Source organism: Salvelinus fontinalis, unplaced genomic scaffold, assembly GCF_029448725.1.
Source record: "Salvelinus fontinalis isolate EN_2023a unplaced genomic scaffold, ASM2944872v1 scaffold_0054, whole genome shotgun sequence".
In the NCBI taxonomy this organism is placed as follows: Eukaryota; Metazoa; Chordata; class Actinopteri; order Salmoniformes; family Salmonidae; genus Salvelinus; species Salvelinus fontinalis.
This window is the reverse complement of record NW_026600263.1, coordinates 459115-480149: the sequence shown is the minus strand read 5'-3', so window position 1 is coordinate 480149 and position 21035 is coordinate 459115. Positions and strand designations below refer to the sequence as shown.

The 21035-nt window shown below is 42.7% G+C and overlaps 1 protein-coding gene across 2 annotated transcripts in view; it reads right to left on the bottom strand.

The window, feature by feature from the left end:
- Window positions 1-21035, bottom strand: part of si:ch73-71d17.2 (uncharacterized) — a 93264-nt gene that overhangs the window by 14537 nt on the left and 57692 nt on the right. For both annotated transcript variants that reach the window (XM_055911188.1, XM_055911187.1), the window contains 3 exons: window positions 19219-19658; window positions 13329-13397; window positions 4916-4956 (listed from right to left, as the gene is read on the bottom strand). In XM_055911188.1, the coding sequence (XP_055767163.1) occupies window positions 4916-4956; window positions 13329-13397; window positions 19219-19658 (550 nt within the window). The remainder of the gene's footprint in view (window positions 1-4915; window positions 4957-13328; window positions 13398-19218; window positions 19659-21035) is intronic.

Here is a 21035-nt window from a genome sequence, read left to right as displayed (position 1 = left end):
TACTACAACGTTACTACAGACTGCCCTCTGACAGAGAGATGTTACTACTACAACGTTACTACAGACTGCCCCCTGACAGAGAGATGTTACTACTACAACGTTACTACAGACTGCCCTCTGACAGAGAGATGTTACTACTACAACGTTACTACAGACTGCCCTCTGACAGAGAGATGTTACTACTACAACGTTACTACAGACTGCCCCCTGACAGAGAGATGTTACTACTACAACGTTACTACAGACTGCCCCCTGACAGAGAGATGTTACTACTACAACGTTACTACAGACTGCCCTCTGACAGAGAGATGTTACTACTACAACGTTACTACAGACTGCCCCCTGACAGAGAGATGTTACTACTACAACGTTACTACAGACTGCCCTCTGACAGAGAGATGTTACTACTACAACGTTACTACAGACTGCCCTCTGACAGAGAGATGTTACTACTACAACGTTACTACAGACTGCCCTCTGACAGAGAGATGTTACTACTACAACGTTACTACAGACTGCCCTCTGACAGAGAGATGTTACTACTACAACGTTACTACAGACTGCCCTCTGACAGAGAGATGTTACTACTACAACGTTACTACAGACTGCCCTCTGACAGAGAGATGTTACTACTACAACGTTACTACAGACTGCCCTCTGACAGAGAGATGTTACTACTACAACGTTACTACAGACTGCCCCCTGACAGAGAGATGTTACTACTACAACGTTACTACAGACTGCCCTCTGACAGAGAGATGTTACTACTACAACGTTACTACAGACTGCCCTCTGACAGAGAGATGTTACTACTACAACGTTACTACAGACTGCCCTGACAGAGAGATGTTACTACTACAACGTTACTACAGACTGCCCCCTGACAGAGAGATGTTACTACTACAACGTTACTACAGACTGCCCTCTGACAGAGAGATGTTACTACTACAACGTTACTACAGACTGCCCTCTGACAGAGAGATGTTACTACTACAACGTTACTACAGACTGCCCCCTGACAGAGAGATGTTACTACTACAACGTTACTACAGACTGCCCTCTGACAGAGAGATGTTACTACTACAACGTTACTACAGACTGCCCTCTGACAGAGAGATGTTACTACTACAACGTTACTACAGACTGCCCTCTGACAGAGAGATGTTACTACTACAACGTTACTACAGACTGCCCCCTGACAGAGAGATGTTACTACTACAACGTTACTACAGACTGCCCTCTGACAGAGAGATGTTACTACTACAACGTTACTACAGACTGCCCTCTGACAGAGAGATGTTACTACTACAACGTTACTACAGACTGCCCTCTGACAGAGAGATGTTACTACTACAACGTTACTACAGACTGCCCTCTGACAGAGAGATGTTACTACTACAACGTTACTACAGACTGCCCTCTGACAGAGAGATGTTACTACTACAACGTTACTACAGACTGCCCCCTGACAGAGAGATGTTACTACTACAACGTTACTACAGACTGCCCTCTGACAGAGAGATGTTACTACTACAACGTTACTACAGACTGCCCTCTGACAGAGAGATGTTACTACTACAACGTTACTACAGACTGCCCTCTGACAGAGAGATGTTACTACTACAACGTTACTACAGACTGCCCTCTGACAGAGAGATGTTACTACTACAACGTTACTACAGACTGCCCTCTGACAGAGAGATGTTACTACTACAACGTTACTACAGACTGCCCTCTGACAGAGAGATGTTACTACTACAACGTTACTACAGACTGCCCTCTGACAGAGAGATGTTACTACTACAACGTTACTACAGACTGCCCCCTGACAGAGAGATGTTACTACTACAACGTTACTACAGACTGCCCTCTGACAGAGAGATGTTACTACTACAACGTTACTACAGACTGCCCCCTGACAGAGAGATGTTACTACTACAACGTTACTACAGACTGCCCCCTGACAGAGAGATGTTACTACTACAACGTTACTACAGACTGCCCCCTGACAGAGAGATGTTACTACTACAACGTTACTACAGACTGCCCCCTGACAGAGAGATGTTACTACTACAACGTTACTACAGACTGCCCTCTGACAGAGAGATGTTACTACTACAACGTTACTACAGACTGCCCTCTGACAGAGAGATGTTACTACTACAACGTTACTACAGACTGCCCCCTGACAGAGAGATGTTACTACTACAACGTTACTACAGACTGCCCCCTGACAGAGAGATGTTACTACTACAACGTTACTACAGACTGCCCCCTGACAGAGAGATGTTACTACTACAACGTTACTACAGACTGCCCCCTGACAGAGAGATGTTACTACTACAACGTTACTACAGACTGCCCCCTGACAGAGAGATGTTACTACTACAACGTTACTACAGACTGCCCTCTGACAGAGAGATGTTACTACTACAACGTTACTACAGACTGCCCCCTGACAGAGAGATGTTACTACTACAACGTTACTACAGACTGCCCTCTGACAGAGAGATGTTACTACTACAACGTTACTACAGACTGCCCTCTGACAGAGAGATGTTACTACTACAACGTTACTACAGACTGCCCTCTGACAGAGAGATGTTACTACTACAACGTTACTACAGACTGCCCTCTGACAGAGAGATGTTACTACTACAACGTTACTACAGACTGCCCCCTGACAGAGAGATGTTACTACTACAACGTTACTACAGACTGCCCTCTGACAGAGAGATGTTACTACTACAACGTTACTACAGACTGCCCTCTGACAGAGAGATGTTACTACTACAACGTTACTACAGACTGCCCCCTGACAGAGAGATGTTACTACTACAACGTTACTACAGACTGCCCCCTGACAGAGAGATGTTACTACTACAACGTTACTACAGACTGCCCCCTGACAGAGAGATGTTACTACTACAACGTTACTACAGACTGCCCCCTGACAGAGAGATGTTACTACTACAACGTTACTACAGACTGCCCCCTGACAGAGAGATGTTACTACTACAACGTTACTACAGACTGCCCTCTGACAGAGAGATGTTACTACTACAACGTTACTACAGACTGCCCTCTGACAGAGAGATGTTACTACTACAACGTTACTACAGACTGCCCCCTGACAGAGAGATGTTACTACTACAACGTTACTACAGACTGCCCCCTGACAGAGAGATGTTACTACTACAACGTTACTACAGACTGCCCTCTGACAGAGAGATGTTACTACTACAACGTTACTACAGACTGCCCCCTGACAGAGAGATGTTACTACTACAACGTTACTACAGACTGCCCTCTGACAGAGAGATGTTACTACTACAACGTTACTACAGACTGCCCTCTGACAGAGAGATGTTACTACTACAACGTTACTACAGACTGCCCTCTGACAGAGAGATGTTACTACTACAACGTTACTACAGACTGCCCTCTGACAGAGAGATGTTACTACTACAACGTTACTACAGACTGCCCTCTGACAGAGAGATGTTACTACTACAACGTTACTACAGACTGCCCTCTGACAGAGAGATGTTACTACTACAACGTTACTACAGACTGCCCCCTGACAGAGAGATGTTACTACTACAACGTTACTACAGACTGCCCCCTGACAGAGAGATGTTACTACTACAACGTTACTACAGACTGCCCTCTGACAGAGAGATGTTACTACTACAACGTTACTACAGACTGCCCCCTGACAGAGAGATGTTACTACTACAACGTTACTACAGACTGCCCCCTGACAGAGACATGTTACTACTACAACGTTACTACAGACTGCCCTCTGACAGAGAGATGTTACTACTACAACGTTACTACAGACTGCCCTCTGACAGAGAGATGTTACTACTACAACGTTACTACAGACTGCCCTCTGACAGAGAGATGTTACTACTACAACGTTACTACAGACTGCCCCCTGACAGAGAGATGTTACTACTACAACGTTACTACAGACTGCCCTCTGACAGAGAGATGTTACTACTACAACGTTACTACAGACTGCCCCCTGACAGAGAGATGTTACTACTACAACGTTACTACAGACTGCCCTCTGACAGAGAGATGTTACTACTACAACGTTACTACAGACTGCCCCCTGACAGAGAGATGTTACTACTACAACGTTACTACAGACTGCCCTCTGACAGAGAGATGTTACTACTACAACGTTACTACAGACTGCCCTCTGACAGAGAGATGTTACTACTACAACGTTACTACAGACTGCCCTCTGACAGAGAGATGTTACTACTACAACGTTACTACAGACTGCCCTCTGACAGAGAGATGTTACTACTACAACGTTACTACAGACTGCCCTCTGACAGAGAGATGTTACTACTACAACGTTACTACAGACTGCCCTCTGACAGAGAGATGTTACTACTACAACGTTACTACAGACTGCCCTCTGACAGAGAGATGTTACTACTACAACGTTACTACAGACTGCCCTCTGACAGAGAGATGTTACTACTACAACGTTACTACAGACTGCCCTCTGACAGAGAGATGTTACTACTACAACGTTACTACAGACTGCCCTCTGACAGAGAGATGTTACTACTACAACGTTACTACAGACTGCCCTCTGACAGAGAGATGTTACTACTACAACGTTACTACAGACTGCCCTCTGACAGAGAGATGTTACTACTACAACGTTACTACAGACTGCCCCCTGACAGAGAGATGTTACTACTACAACGTTACTACAGACTGCCCTCTGACAGAGAGATGTTACTACTACAACGTTACTACAGACTGCCCTCTGACAGAGAGATGTTACTACTACAACGTTACTACAGACTGCCCTCTGAGACATGTTACTACTACAACGTTACTACAATGTTGGTACATTACTACAGGGTTCCTCTAAAATCAGTCTGACCTGTGTCGGGCTCCTCCTCTGGATGGGTCCCTAGAGTCAGTCTGCAGAAAACAACAGAGAACAGGTGAGACACACACACACACACACACACACACACACACACACACACACACACACACACACACACACACGCAGTGCATTAGGAAAGTATTCAGAGCCCTTGACTTATTCCACATGTTGTTAGGTTACAGCCTTATTCTAAAACTGATTCAATAAATGTTTTCCCTCATCAATCTACACACAATACCCCAGAATGACAAAATAAAAACAAATACCGTATTTACATAAGTATTCAGACCCTTTACTATGAGACTCGAAATTGAGTTCCATTGATCATCCTTGAGATGTTTCTACAACTTGATTGGAGATCACCTGTGGTAAATTAAATTGATTGGAAATGATTTGATGGCACACACCTGTCTATATGTTTCCACAGTTGACAGTGCATTTCAGAGCAAAAACCAAGCCATGCGGTTGAAGGAATTGTCCTTAGAGCTCCGAGACAGGATGGTGTTGAGGCACAGATCTGGGGAAGGGTACCAAAACATTTCTGCAGCATTGGAGTTCCCCAAGAACAGAGTGGCCTCCATCATTCTTAAATGGAAGAAGTTTGGAACCACCAAGACTCTTCCTGGAGGAAGAGCCAGAGCCCGCCGGCTAAACTGAGCAGCCGGGGGAGAAGAGAAGGGGCAAGAACCCTTGCTCCAGAGTTCCTCTGTGGAGATGGGAGAACCTTCCAGAAGGACAACCATACAGAATGCCAAGTGTCACGTCTGGAGGAAACCTGGCACCATCCCTACAGTGAAGCATGGTGGTGGCAGCATTATGCTGTGGGGATGTTTTTCAGCGGCAGGGACTGGGAAACTAGTCAGGACCGAGGGAAAGATGAACAGAGCAAAGTACAGAGAGATCCTTGATGAAAACCTGCTCCAGAGCGCTCAGGACCTCAGACTGGGGCGAAGGTTCACCTTCCAACAGGACAACGAACCTAAGCACATTGCCCAGCCAGAGTCCGGACTTGAACCCGATCGAACAGCTCTGGAGTTACCTGAAAATAGCTGTGCAACGACACTCCCCATCCAACCTGACAGAGCTTGAGAGGATCTGCAGAGAAGAATGGGAGAAACTCCCCAAATACAGGTGTGCCAAGCTTGTAGCGTCATACCCAAGAAGACTCGAGGCTGTAATCACTGTCAAAGGTGCTTCAACAAAGCATGCGTCACGTGATGTATTTTTATTTATTATTTTATTATTTATTTTTGTCTCTACCTTCTTGCCCTTTGTGCTGTTGTCTGTGCCCAATAATTTGTACCATGTTGTTCTTGCTACAATGCTGTGTTGCTACCATGTTGTGTTGTCATGCTGTGTTGCTACCATGTTGTTGCCATGCTGTGTTGTCATGTTGTGTTGCTACCATGCTGTGATGCTACCATGCTGTGTTGCTGCCATGCTGTGTTGTCATGTGTTGCTACAATGCTGTGTTGCTACCATGCTGTGTTGTCATGTGTTGCTACAATGCTGTGTTGCTACCATGCTGTGTTGTCATGTGTTACTACAATGCTGTGTTGCTACCATGCTGTGTTGTCATGTGTTGCTACAATGCTGTGTTGCTGCCATGCTGTGTTGTCATGTGTTGCTACAATGCTGTGTTGCTACCATGCTGTGTTGCTACCATGCTGTGTTGTCATGTGTTGCTACCATGCTGTGTTGTCATGTGTTGCTACCATGCTGTGTTGTCATGTGTTGCTACAATGCTGTGTTGCTACCATGCTGTGTTGTCATGTGTTGCTACAATGCTGTGTTGCTACCATGCTGTGTTGTCATGTGTTGCTACAATGCTGTGTTGCTACCATGCTGTGTTGTCATGTGTTGCTACCATGCTGTGTTGTCATGTGTTGCTACAATGCTGTGTTGCTACCATGCTGTGTTGTCATGTGTTGCTACCATGCTGTGTTGTCATGTGTTGCTACAATGCTGTGTTGCTACCATGCTGTGTTGTCATGTGTTGCTACCATGCTGTGTTGCTACCATGCTGTGTTGCTACCATGCTGTGTTGTCATGTGTTGCTACCATGCTGTGTTGCTACCATGCTGTGTTGTCATGTGTTGCTACAATGCTGTGTTGCTACCATGCTGTGTTGCTACCATGCTGTGTTGTCATGTGTTGCTACAATGCTGTGTTGCTACCATGCTGTGTTGTCATGTGTTGCTACCATGCTGTGTTGTCATGTGTTGCTGCCATGTTGTGTTGTCATGTGTTGCTGCCTTGCTGTGTTGTTGTCTGTGCCCATTAATTTGTACCATGTTGTTCTTGCTACAATGCTGTGTTGCTACCATGTGTTGCTACCATGCTGTGTTGCTACCATGCTGTGATGCTACCATGCTGTGTTGTCATGTTGTGTTGCTACCATGCTGTGTTGCTACCATGCTGTGATGCTACCATGCTGTGTTGCTACCATGCTGTGTTGCTACCATGCTGTGTTGTCATGTGTTGCTACAATGCTGTGTTGCTGCCATGCTGTGTTGTCATGTGTTGCTACAATGCTGTGTTGCTACCATGCTGTGTTGTCATGTGGTGTTGCTACAATGCTGTGTTGCTACCATGCTGTGTTGCTACCATGCTGTGTTGTCATGTGTTGCTACAATGCTGTGTTGCTACCATGCTGTGTTGTCATGTGTTGCTACAATGCTGTGTTGCTACCATGCTGTGTTGTCATGTGTTGCTACAATGCTGTGTTGCTACCATGCTGTGTTGTCATGTGTTGCTACAATGCTGTGTTGCTGCCATGCTGTGTTGCTGCCATGCTGTGTTGCTACCAGGCTGTGTTGTCATGTGTTGCTACAATGCTGTGTTGCTACCATGCTGTGTTGCTACCATGCTGTGTTGTCATGTGTTGCTACCATGCTGTGTTGTCATGTGTTGCTACCATGCTGTGTTGTCATGTGTTGCTACAATGCTGTGTTGCTACCATGCTGTGTTGTCATGTGTTGCTACCATGCTGTGTTGTCATGTGTTGCTACAATGCTGTGTTGCTACCATGCTGTGTTGTCATGTGTTGCTACCATGCTGTGTTGCTACCATGCTGTGTTGCTACCATGCTGTGTTGTCATGTGTTGCTACAATGCTGTGTTGCTACCATGCTGTGTTGTCATGTGTTGCTACAATGCTGTGTTGCTACCATGCTGTGTTGTCATGTGTTGCTACAATGCTGTGTTGCTACCATGCTGTGTTGTCATGTGTTGCTACAATGCTGTGTTGCTACCATGCTGTGTTGTCATGTGTTGCTACCATGCTGTGTTGTCATGTGTTGCTACAATGCTGTGTTGCTACCATGCTGTGTTGTCATGTGTTGCTACCATGCTGTGTTGCTACCATGCTGTGTTGCTACCATGCTGTGTTGTCATGTGTTGCTACCATGCTGTGTTGCTACCATGCTGTGTTGTCATGTGTTGCTACAATGCTGTGTTGCTACCATGCTGTGTTGTCATGTGTTGCTACAATGCTGTGTTGCTACCATGCTGTGTTGTCATGTGTTGCTGCCATGTTGTGTTGTCATGTGTTGCTGCCTTGCTGTGTTGTTGTCTGTGCCCATTAATTTGTACCATGTTGTTCTTGCTACAATGCTGTGTTGCTACCATGTGTTGCTACCATGCTGTGTTGCTACCATGCTGTGATGCTACCATGCTGTGTTGTCATGTTGTGTTGCTACCATGCTGTGTTGCTACCATGCTGTGATGCTACCATGCTGTGTTGCTACCATGCTGTGTTGCTACCATGCTGTGTTGTCATGTGTTGCTACAATGCTGTGTTGCTGCCATGCTGTGTTGTCATGTGTTGCTACAATGCTGTGTTGCTACCATGCTGTGTTGTCATGTGGTGTTGCTACAATGCTGTGTTGCTACCATGCTGTGTTGCTACCATGCTGTGTTGTCATGTGTTGCTACAATGCTGTGTTGCTACCACGCTGTGTTGTCATGTGTTGCTACAATGCTGTGTTGCTACCATGCTGTGTTGTCATGTGTTGCTACAATGCTGTGTTGCTGCCATGCTGTGTTGCTACCATGCTGTGTTGTCATGTGTTGCTACAATGCTGTGTTGCTACCATGCTGTGTTGCTACCATGCTGTGTTGTCATGTGTTGCTACCATGCTGTGTTGTCATGTGTTGCTACAATGCTGTGTTGCTACCATGCTGTGTTGTCATGTGTTGCTACCATGCTGTGTTGTCATGTGTTGCTACAATGCTGTGTTGCTACCATGCTGTGTTGTCATGTGTTGCTACCATGCTGTGTTGTCATGTGTTGCTACAATGCTGTGTTGCTACCATGCTGTGTTGTCATGTGTTGCTACAATGCTGTGTTGCTACCATGCTGTGTTGCTACCATGCTGTGTTGTCATGTGTTGCTACCATGCTGTGTTGTCATGTGTTGCTACAATGCTGTGTTGCTACCATGCTGTGTTGTCATGTGTTGCTGCCATGTTGTGTTGTCATGTGTTGCTGCCTTGCTGTGTTGTTGTCTTAGGACTGTCTTTATGTAGTGTTGTCTCTCTCGTCTGTGGTATGTTTTGTCTTATATTTTTATTTTTAATGCCATACCCTGTCCACATAGGAGGTCTTCTGCCTTTTGGTTATAAGTATTTATTATTTATATTTTGTAAATAAGAATTTGTTCTTAACTGCCTAGTTAAATAAAGGTTAAAAATAAATAAAAAAAACATGTAAATGTGATGTTTCAGTTTATTTTAAACAATTTCTAAAAAACAGTTTTTGCTTTTTGGGGTATTGTGATGTCATTATGGGGTAGTGTGATGTCATTATGGAGTATTGTGATGTCATTATGGGGTAGTGTGATGTCATTATGGAGTATTGTGATGTCATTATGGGGTAGTGTGATGTCATTATGGAGTAGTGTGATGTCATTATGGGGTATTGTGATGTCATTATGGGATATTGTGATGTCATTATGGGGTAGTGTGATGTCATTATGGAGTAGTGTGATGTCATTATGGAGTAGTGTGATGTCATTATGGAGTAGTGTGATGTCATTATGGGGTAGTGTGATGTCATTATGGGGTAGTGTGATGTCATTATGGGGTAGTGTGATGTCATTATGGGGTAGTGTGATGTCATTATGGGATATTGTGATGTCATTATGGGGTAGTGTGATGTCATTATGGGGTAGTGTGATGTCATTATGGGGTAGTGTGATGTCATTATGGGATAGTGTGATGTCATTATGGGGTAGTGTGATGTCATTATGGGGTAGTGCGATGTCATTATGGGGTAGTGTGATGTCATTATGGGGTAGTGCGATGACATTATGGGGTAGTGTGATGTCATTATGGGGTAGTGTGATGTCATTATGGGGTATTGTGATGTCATTATGGGGTAGTGTGATGTCATTATGGGGTATTGTGATGTCATTATGGGGTAGTGCGATGTCATTATGGGGTATTGTGATGTCATTATGGGGTATTGTGATGTCATTATGGGGTAGTGTGATGTCATTATGGGGTAGTGTGATGTCATTATGGGGTATTGTGATGTCATTATGGGGTAGTGCGATGTCATTATGGGGTAGTGTGATGTCATTATGGGGTAGTGTGATGTCATTATGGGGTAGTGTGATGTCATTATGGGGTAGTGTGATGTCATTATGGGGTAGTGTGATGTCATTAGGGGGTATTGTGATGTCATTATGGGGTATTGTGTGTAGATTGATGAGGAACAAAAACAATTTAATCAATTTTAGAATAAGGGTGTAACGTAACTAAATGTGGAAAAAGTCAAGTGGTCTGAATACTTTCCGAATGCACTGTTTAAAGGCCAGCATCCCGGAGTCTCCTCTTCACTGTTGACGTTGAGACTGGTGTTTTGCGGGTACTATTTAATGAAGTTGCCAGTTGAGGACTTGTGAGGAGTCTGTTTCTCAAACTAGACACTCTAATGTACTTGTCCTCTTGCTCAGTTGTGCACCGGGGCCTCCCACTCCTCTTTCTATTCTGGTTACAGCCAGTTTGCTCTGTTCTGTGAAGGGAGTAGTACACATCGTTGTACAAGATCTTCACTGTCTTAGCAATTTCTCGCATGGAAAAGCCTTAATTTCTCAGAAGAAGAATAGGTTGACGAGTTTCAGAAGAAAGGTCTTTGTTTCTGGCTATTTTGAGCCTGTATTCGAACCCACAAATGCTTATGCTTCAGATACTCAACTAGTCTAAAGAAGGCCAGTTTTATTGCTTCTTTAATCAAAACAACAGTTTCAGCTGTGCTAACATAATTGCAAAATGATCAATTAGCCTTTTAAAATGATAAACTTGGATTAGCTAACACAATATGCCATTGGAACACAGGAGTGATGGTTGCTGATAATGGGCCGCTGTATGTAGATATTCCATTAAAAATCAGCCATTTCCAGCTACAATAGTCATTTACATTAACAATGTCTGCACCGTATTTCTGATCAATTTGATGTTATTTTAATGCCAGAGCCTCCAGCAGGCCACAAATGTGCATGTGTCAGCATATGGTCTCACAAGGGGTCTGAGGATCTCATCTCGGTACCTAATGGCAGTCAGGCTACCTCTGGCGAGCACATGGAGGGCTGTGCGGCCCCACAAAGAAATGCCACCCCACACCATGACTGACCCATCGCCAAACCGGTCATGCTGGAGGATGTTGCAGGCAGCAGAACGTTCTCCACGGCGTCTCCAGACTCTGTCACGTCTGTCACATGTGCTCATGTGCTCAGTGTGAACCTGCTTTCATCTGTGAAGAGCACAGGGCGCCAGTGGCGAATTTGCCAATCTTGGTGTTCTCTGGCAAATGCCAAACGTCCTGCACGGTGTTGGGCTGTAAGCACAACCCCCACCTGTGGACGTCGGGCCCTCATACCACCCTCATGGAGTCTGTTTCTGACCGTTTGAGCAGACACATGCACATTTGTGGCCTGCTGGAGGTCATTTTGCAGGGCTCTGGCAGTGCACCTCCTTGCACAAAGGCGGAGGTAGCGGTCCTGCTGCTGGGTTGTTGCCCTCCTACGGCCTCCTCCACGTCTCCTGATGTACTGGCCTGTCTCCTGGTAGCGCCTCCATGCTCTGGACACTACGCTGACAGACACAGCAAACCTTTTTGCCACAGCTCGCATTGATGTGCCATCCTGGATGAACTGCACTACCTGAGCCACTTGTGTGGGTTGTAGACTCCGTCTCATGCTACCACTAGAGTGAAAGCACCGCCAGCATTCAAAAGTGACCAAAACATCAGCCAGGAAGCATAGGAACTGAGAAGTGGTCTGTGGTCACCACCTGCAGAACCACTCCTTTTTTGGGGGTGTCTTGCTAATTGCCTATAATTTCCACCTTTTGTCTATTCCATTTGCACAACAGCATGTGGAATTTATTGTCAATCAGTGTTGCTTCCTAAGTGGACAGTTTGATTTCACAGAAGTGTGATTGACTTGGAGTTACATTGTGTTGTTTAAGTGTTCCCTTTATTTTTTTGAGCAGTGTATATACACACACACACAATATATATTATATACACACACACTATATAGTATATACACACACACACACAATATATATTATATACACACACACACTATATATACACACAATATATATTATATACACACACACACACTATATATACACACACACACAACATATATTATATACACACACACACACATATTATATATACACACACACACAATATATATTATATATATATATACACACACACAATATATTATATACACACACACACAATATATTATATATACACACAAACAATATAGTATATATACACACACACAATAGATTATATATAAACACAAACAATATATATTATATACACACACACACACAATATATTATATATATATACACATTATATACACACACATTATATATATATATATAATGTGTGTGTAAATATAATGTGTGTGTATATAATATATTGTGTGTGTGTGTGTGTGTATATATAATATATATTGTGTGTGTGTGTGTGTATATATATATATATATATTGTGTCTGTATATATATATAAATATAATATTTTGTGTGTGTGTATATATATATAATATATATTGTTTGTGTTTATATATAATATATCAATTGTGTTAATATATAATCTATTCCATTGATCATTTTTGTGTGATTTTGTTGTCAGCACATTCAACTATGTAAAGAAAAAAGTATTTAATAAGAATATTTCATTCATTCAGATCTAGGATGTGTTATTTTAGTGTTCCATTTATTTTTTTTGAGCAGTGTATATATATATATATATACACAATATACTATATATAGACACAATATACTATATATATACACACACACACACACACACAATATATATACATATACACACACGCACACACTATATATACACACACTATATATACACACACCTCTTCCTGGGGGGTCCAGCACTGCTGAAAAGTTTTCTCTTTGGGGATTTACCGTTGCTGAGTCCTAACCTACAACACAATAATACATACATAATAACAACCAACCCCATTACTCTATACAGCAGTGTAATAATATATACATAATAACAACCAACCCCATTACTCTATACAGCAGTGTAATAATATATACATAATAACAACCAACCCCATTACTCTATACAGCAGTGTAATAACAACCAACCCCATTACTCTATACAGCAGTGTAATAACAACCAACCCCATTACTCTATACAGCAGTGTAATAACAACCAACCCCATTACTCTATACAGCAGTGTAATAACAACCAACCCCATTACTCTATACAGCAGTGTAATAACAACCAACCCCATTACTCTATACAGCAGTGTAATAACAACCAACCCCATTACTCTATACAGCAGTGTAATAACAACCAACCCCATTACTCTATACAGCAGTGTAATAACAACCAACCCCAATACTCTATACAGCAGTGTAATAACAACCAACCCCATTACTCTATACAGCAGTGTAATAATATATACATAATAACAACCAACCCCATTACTCTATACAGCAGTGTAATAACAACCAACCCCATTACTCTATACAGCAGTGTAATAATATATACATAATAACAACCAACCCCATTACTCTATACAGCAGTGTAATAACAACCAACCCCATTACTCTATACAGCAGTGTGATAACAACCAACCCCATTACTCTATACAGCAGTGTAATAATATATACATATTAACAACCAACCTCATTACTCTATACAGCAGTGTAATAACAACCAACCCCATTACTCTATACAGCAGTGTGATAACAACCAACCCCATTACTCTATGCAGCAGTGTAATAACAACCAACCCCATTACTCTATACAGCAGTGTGATAACAACCAACCCCATTACTCTATACAGCAGTGTAATAACAACCAACCCCATTACTCTATAGAGCAGTGTAATAACAACCAACCCCATTACTCTATACAGCAGTGTGATAATAAATACATAATAACAACCAACCCCATTACTCTATACAGCAGTGTAATAACAACCAACCCCATTACTCTATACAGCAGTGTGATAACAACCAACCCCATTACTCTATACAGCAGTGTAATAACAACCAACCCCATTACTCTATACAGCAGTGTAATAATATATACATAATAACTACCAACCCCATTACTCTATACAGCAGTGTAATTACTACCAACCCCATTACTCTATACAGCAGTGTGATAACAACCAACCCCATTACTCTATACAGCAGTGTGATAACAACCAACCCCATTACTCAATACAGCAGTGTAATAACAACCAACCCCATTACTCTATACAGCAGTGTAATAATATATACATAATAACTACCAACCCCATTACTCTATACAGCAGTGTAATAACTACCAACCCCATTACTCTATACAGCAGTGTGATAACAACCAACCCCATTACTCTATACAGCAGTGTGATAACAACCAACCCCATTACTCTATACAGCAGTGTGATAACAACCAACCCCATTACTCTATACAGCAGTGTAATAATATATACATAATAACTACCAACCCCATTACTCTATACAGCAGTGTAATAACAACCAACCCCATTACTCTATACAGCAGTGTAATAATATATACATAATAACAACCAACCCCATTACTCTATACAGCAGTGTAATAACTACCAACCCCATTACTCTATACAGCAGTGTAATAACAACCAACCCCATTACTCTATACAGCAGTGTAATAACAACCAACCCCATTACTCTATACAGCAGTGTAATAACAACCAACCCCATTACTCTATACAGCAGTGTAATAACAACCAACCCCATTACTCTATACAGCAGTGTAATAACAACCAACCCCATTACTCTATACAGCAGTGTAATAACAACCAACCCCATTACTCTATACAGCAGTGTAATAACAACCAACCCCATTACTCTATACAGCAGTGTAATAACAACCAACCCCATTACTCTATACAGCAGTGTAATAACAACCAACCCCATTACTCTATACAGCAGTGTAATAACAACCAACCCCATTACTCTATACAGCAGTGTAATAACAACCAACCCCATTACTCTATACAGCAGTGTAATAATATATACATAATAACAACCAACCCCATTACTCTATACAGCAGTGTAATAACAACCAACCCCATTACTCTATACAGCAGTGTAATAATATATACATAATAACAACCAACCCCATTACTCTATACAGCAGTGTAATAACAACCAACCCCATTACTCTATACAGCAGTGTGATAACAACCAACCCCATTACTCTATACAGCACTGTAATAACAACCAACCCCATTACTCTATACAGCAGTGTAATAATATATACATATTAACAACCAACCTCATTACTCTATACAGCAGTGTAATAACAACCAACCCCATTACTCTATACAGCAGTGTGATAACAACCAACCCCATTACTCTATGCAGCAGTGTAATAACAACCAACCCCATTACTCTATACAGCAGTGTGATAACAACCAACCCCATTACTCTATACAGCAGTGTAATAACAACCAACCCCATTACTCTATAGAGCAGTGTAATAACAACCAACCCCATTACTCTATACAGCAGTGTGATAATAAATACATAATAACAACCAACCCCATTACTCTATACAGCAGTGTAATAACAACCAACCCCATTACTCTATACAGCAGTGTGATAACAACCAACCCCATTACTCTATACAGCAGTGTAATAACAACCAACCCCATTACTCTATACAGCAGTGTAATAATATATACATAATAACTACCAACCCCATTACTCTATACAGCAGTGTAATAACTACCAACCCCATTACTCTATACAGCAGTGTGATAACAACCAACCCCATTACTCTATACAGCAGTGTGATAACAACCAACCCCATTACTCAATACAGCAGTGTAATAACAACCAACCCCATTACTCTATACAGCAGTGTAATAATATATACATAATAACTACCAACCCCATTACTCTATACAGCAGTGTAATAACTACCAACCCCATTACTCTATACAGCAGTGTGATAACAACCAACCCCATTACTCTATACAGCAGTGTGATAACAACCAACCCCATTACTCTATACAGCAGTGTGATAACAACCAACCCCATTACTCTATACAGCAGTGTAATAATATATACATAATAACTACCAACCCCATTACTCTATACAGCAGTGTAATAACAACCAACCCCATTACTCTATACAGCAGTGTAATAATATATACATAATAACAACCAACCCCATTACTCTATACAGCAGTGTAATAACTACCAACCCCATTACTCTATACAGCAGTGTAATAACAACCAACCCCATTACTCAATACAGCAGTGTGATAATATATACCTATTAACCACCAACCCCATTACTCTATACAGCAGTGTGATAACAACCAACCCCATTACTCTATACAGCAGTGTGATAACAACCAACCCCATTACTCTATACAGCAGTGTAATAACAACCAACCCCATTACTCTATACAGCAGTGTAATAACAACCAACCCCATTACTCTATACAGCAGTGTGATAACAACCAACCCCATTACTCTATACAGCAGTGTGATAACAACCAACCCCATTACTCTATACAGCAGTGTAATAACAACCAACCCCATTACTCTATACAGCACTGTAATAACAACCAACCCCATTACTCTATACAGCAGTGTAATAACAACCAACCCCATTACTCTATACAGCAGTGTAATAACAACCAACCCCATTACTCTATACAGCACTGTAATAACAACCAACCCCATTACTCTATACAGCAGTGTAATAACAACCAACACCATTACTCTATACAGCAGTGTGATAACAACCAACCCCATTACTCTATACAGCACTGTAATAACAACCAACCCCATTACTCTATACAGCAGTGTAATAACAACCAACCCCATTACTCTATACAGCAGTGTAATAATATATACATAATAACAACCAACCCCATTACTCTATACAGCAGTGTGATAACAACCAACCCCATTACTCTATACAGCAGTGTAATAACAACCAACCCCATTACTCTATACAGCAGTGTGATAACAACCAACCCCATTACTCTATGCAGCAGTGTAATAACAACCAACCCCATTACTCTATACAGCAGTGTGATAACAACCAACCCCATTACTCTATACAGCAGTGTAATAACAACCAACCCCATTACTCTATACAGCAGTGTAATAATATATACATAATAACAACCAACCCCATTACTCTATACAGCAGTGTAATAACAACCAACCCCATTACTCTATACAGCAGTGTGATAACAACCAACCCCATTACTCTATACAGCAGTGTAATAACAACCAACCCCATTACTCTATACAGCAGTGTGATAACAACCAACCCCATTACTCTATACAGCAGTGTAATAACAACCAACCCCATTACTCTATACAGCAGTGTAATAATATATACATAATAACTACCAACCCCATTACTCTATACAGCAGTGTAATAACAACCAACCCCATTACTCTATACAGCAGTGTAATAACAACCAACCCCATTACTCTATACAGCAGTGTGATAACAACCAACCCCATTACTCTATACAGCAGTGTAATAACAACCAACCCCATTACTCTATACAGCAGTGTGATAACAACCAACCCCATTACTCTATACAGCAGTGTAATAACAACCAACCCCATTACTCTATACAGCAGTGTGATAACAACCAACTCCATTACTCAATACAGCAGTGTAATAACAACCAACCCCATTACTCTATACAGCAGTGTGATAACAACCAACCCCATTACTCTATACAGCAGTGTAATAATATATACATAATAACTACCAACCCCATTACTCTATACAGCAGTGTAATAACAACCAACCCCATTACTCTATACAGCAGTGTAATAACAACCAACCCCATTACTCTATACAGCAGTGTGATAACAACCAACACCATTACTCTATACAGCAGTGTGATAACAACCAACCCCATTACTCTATACAGCACTGTAATAACAACCAACCCCATTACTCTATACAGCAGTGTAATAATATATACATAATAACAACCAACCCCATTACTCTATACAGCAGTGTAATAACAACCAACCCCATTACTCTATACAGCAGTGTAATAACAACCAACCCCATTACTCTATACAGCAGTGTGATAATATATACATAATAACAACCAACCCCATTACTCTATACAGCAGTGTAATAACAACCAACCCCATTACTCTATACAGCAGTGTAATAACAACCAACCCCATTACTCTATACAGCAGTGTGATAATATATACATAATAACAACCAACCCCATTACTCTATACAGCAGTGTAATAACAACCAACCCCATTACTCTATACAGCAGTGTGATAACAACCAACACCATTACTCTATACAGCAGTGTAATAATATATACATAATAACAACCAACCCCATTACTCTATACAGCAGTGTAATAACAACCAACCCCATTACTCTATACAGCAGTGTAATAACAACCAACCCCATTACTCTATACAGCAGTGTGATAATATATACATAATAACAACCAACCCCATTACTCTATACAGCAGTGTAATAACAACCAACCCCATTACTCTATACAGTGTAATAACAACCAACCCCATTACTCTATACAGCAGTGTGATAACAACCAACCCCATTACTCTATACAGCAGTGTGATAACAACCAACCCCATTACTCTATACAGCAGTGTAATAACAACCAACCCCATTACTCTATACAGCAGTGTAATAACAACCAACCCCATTACTCTATACAGCAGTGTAATAACAACCAACCCCATTACTCTATACAGCAGTGTGCGTCTTACCCCGCTCTCAGCATCAGAAGCCTGGGACTCAATTTGACCGACGAGCCTGGAGAGGAGGGAGGGAGACGAGGGGAAGAGGGAGGGAGACGAGGGGAAGAGGGAGGGAGAGGAGGGGAAGAGGGAGGGAGACGAGGGGAGGAGGGAGAGAGACGAGGGAAGGAGGGAGAGAGACGAGGAGAGGAGGGAGACACACAAGGAGAGGGGGAGGGGAGACGAGGAGAGGAGGGAGACACACGAGGAGAGGAGGGGGGGAGACGAGGAGAGGAGGGAGACACACGAGGAGAGGAGGGGGGGAGACGAGGAGAGGAGGGAGGGAGACGAGGGGAGGAGGGAGAGATACGAGGAGAGGAGGGAGACAAACGAGGAGAGGAGGGAGAGGAGGGAGACACACGAGGGGAGAAAGCAGCAGGTCTGTCTGTCCACACTAGACACTGGTCCTCCTAAAGAAGACAGAATGATAGTCTGTGTTACTGTAGGAATGGCTGAACCAACCAGAGGGAACAAGCTGGTGAGCTAACCCTAACCCTATACTGTAGGAATGGCTGAACCAACCAGAGGGAACAAGCTGGTGAGCTAACCCTAACCCTTCCCTATACTGTAGGAATGGCTGAACCAACCAGAGGTAACAAGCTGGTGAGCTAACCCTAACCCTTCCCTATACTGTAGGAATGGCTGAACCAACCAGAGGTAACAAGCTGGTGAGCTAACCCTAACCCTGACCCTATACTGTAGGAATGGCTGAACCAACCAGAGGTAACAAGCTGGTGAGCTAACCCTAACCCTTCCCTATACTGTAGGAATGGCTGAACCAACCAGAGGTAACAAGCTGGTGAGCTAACCCTAACCCTTCCCTATACTGTAGGAATGGCTGAACCAACCAGAGGTAACAAGCTGGTGAGCTAACCCTAACCCTTCCCTATACTGTAGGAATGGCTGAACCAACCAGAGGTAACAAGCTGGTGAGCTAACCCTAACCCTGACCCTATACTGTAGGAATGGCTGAACCAACCAGAGGTAACAAGCTGGTGAGCTAACCCTAACCCTAACGCTATACTGTAGGAATGGCTGAACCAACCAGAGGTAACAAGCTGGTGAGCTAACCCTAACCCTTCCCTATACTGTAGGAATGGCTGAACCAACCAGAGGTAACAAGCTGGTGAGCTAACCCTAACCCTTCCCTATACTGTAGGAATGGCTGAACCAACCAGAGGTAACAAGCTGGTGAGCTAACCCTAACCCTGACCCTATACTGTAGGAATGGCTGAACCAACCAGAGGTAACAAGCTGGTGAGCTAACCCTAACCCTTCCCTATACTGTAGGAATGGCTGAACCAACCAGAGGTAACAAGCTGGTGAGCTAACCCTAACCCTTCCCTATACTGTAGGAATGGCTGAACCAACCAGAGGTAACAAGCTGGTGAGCTAACCCTAACCCTTCCCTATACTGTAGGAATGGCTGAACCAACCAGAGGTAACAAGCTGGTGAGCTAACCCTAACCCTGACCCTATACTGTAGGAATGGCTGAACCAACCAGAGGTAACAAGCTGGTGAGCTAACCCTAACCCTAACGCTATACTGTAGGAATGGCTGAACCAACCAGAGGTAACAAGCTGGTGAGCTAACCGTGACCCTAACCCTATACTGTAGGAATGGCTGAACCAACCAGAGGTAACAAGCTGGTGAGCTAACCCTAACCCTTCCCTATACTGTAGGAATGGCTGAACCAACCAGAGGTAACAAGCTGGTGAGCTAACCCTAACCCTGACCCTATACTGTAGGAATGGCTGAACCAACCAGAGGTAACAAGCTGGTGAGC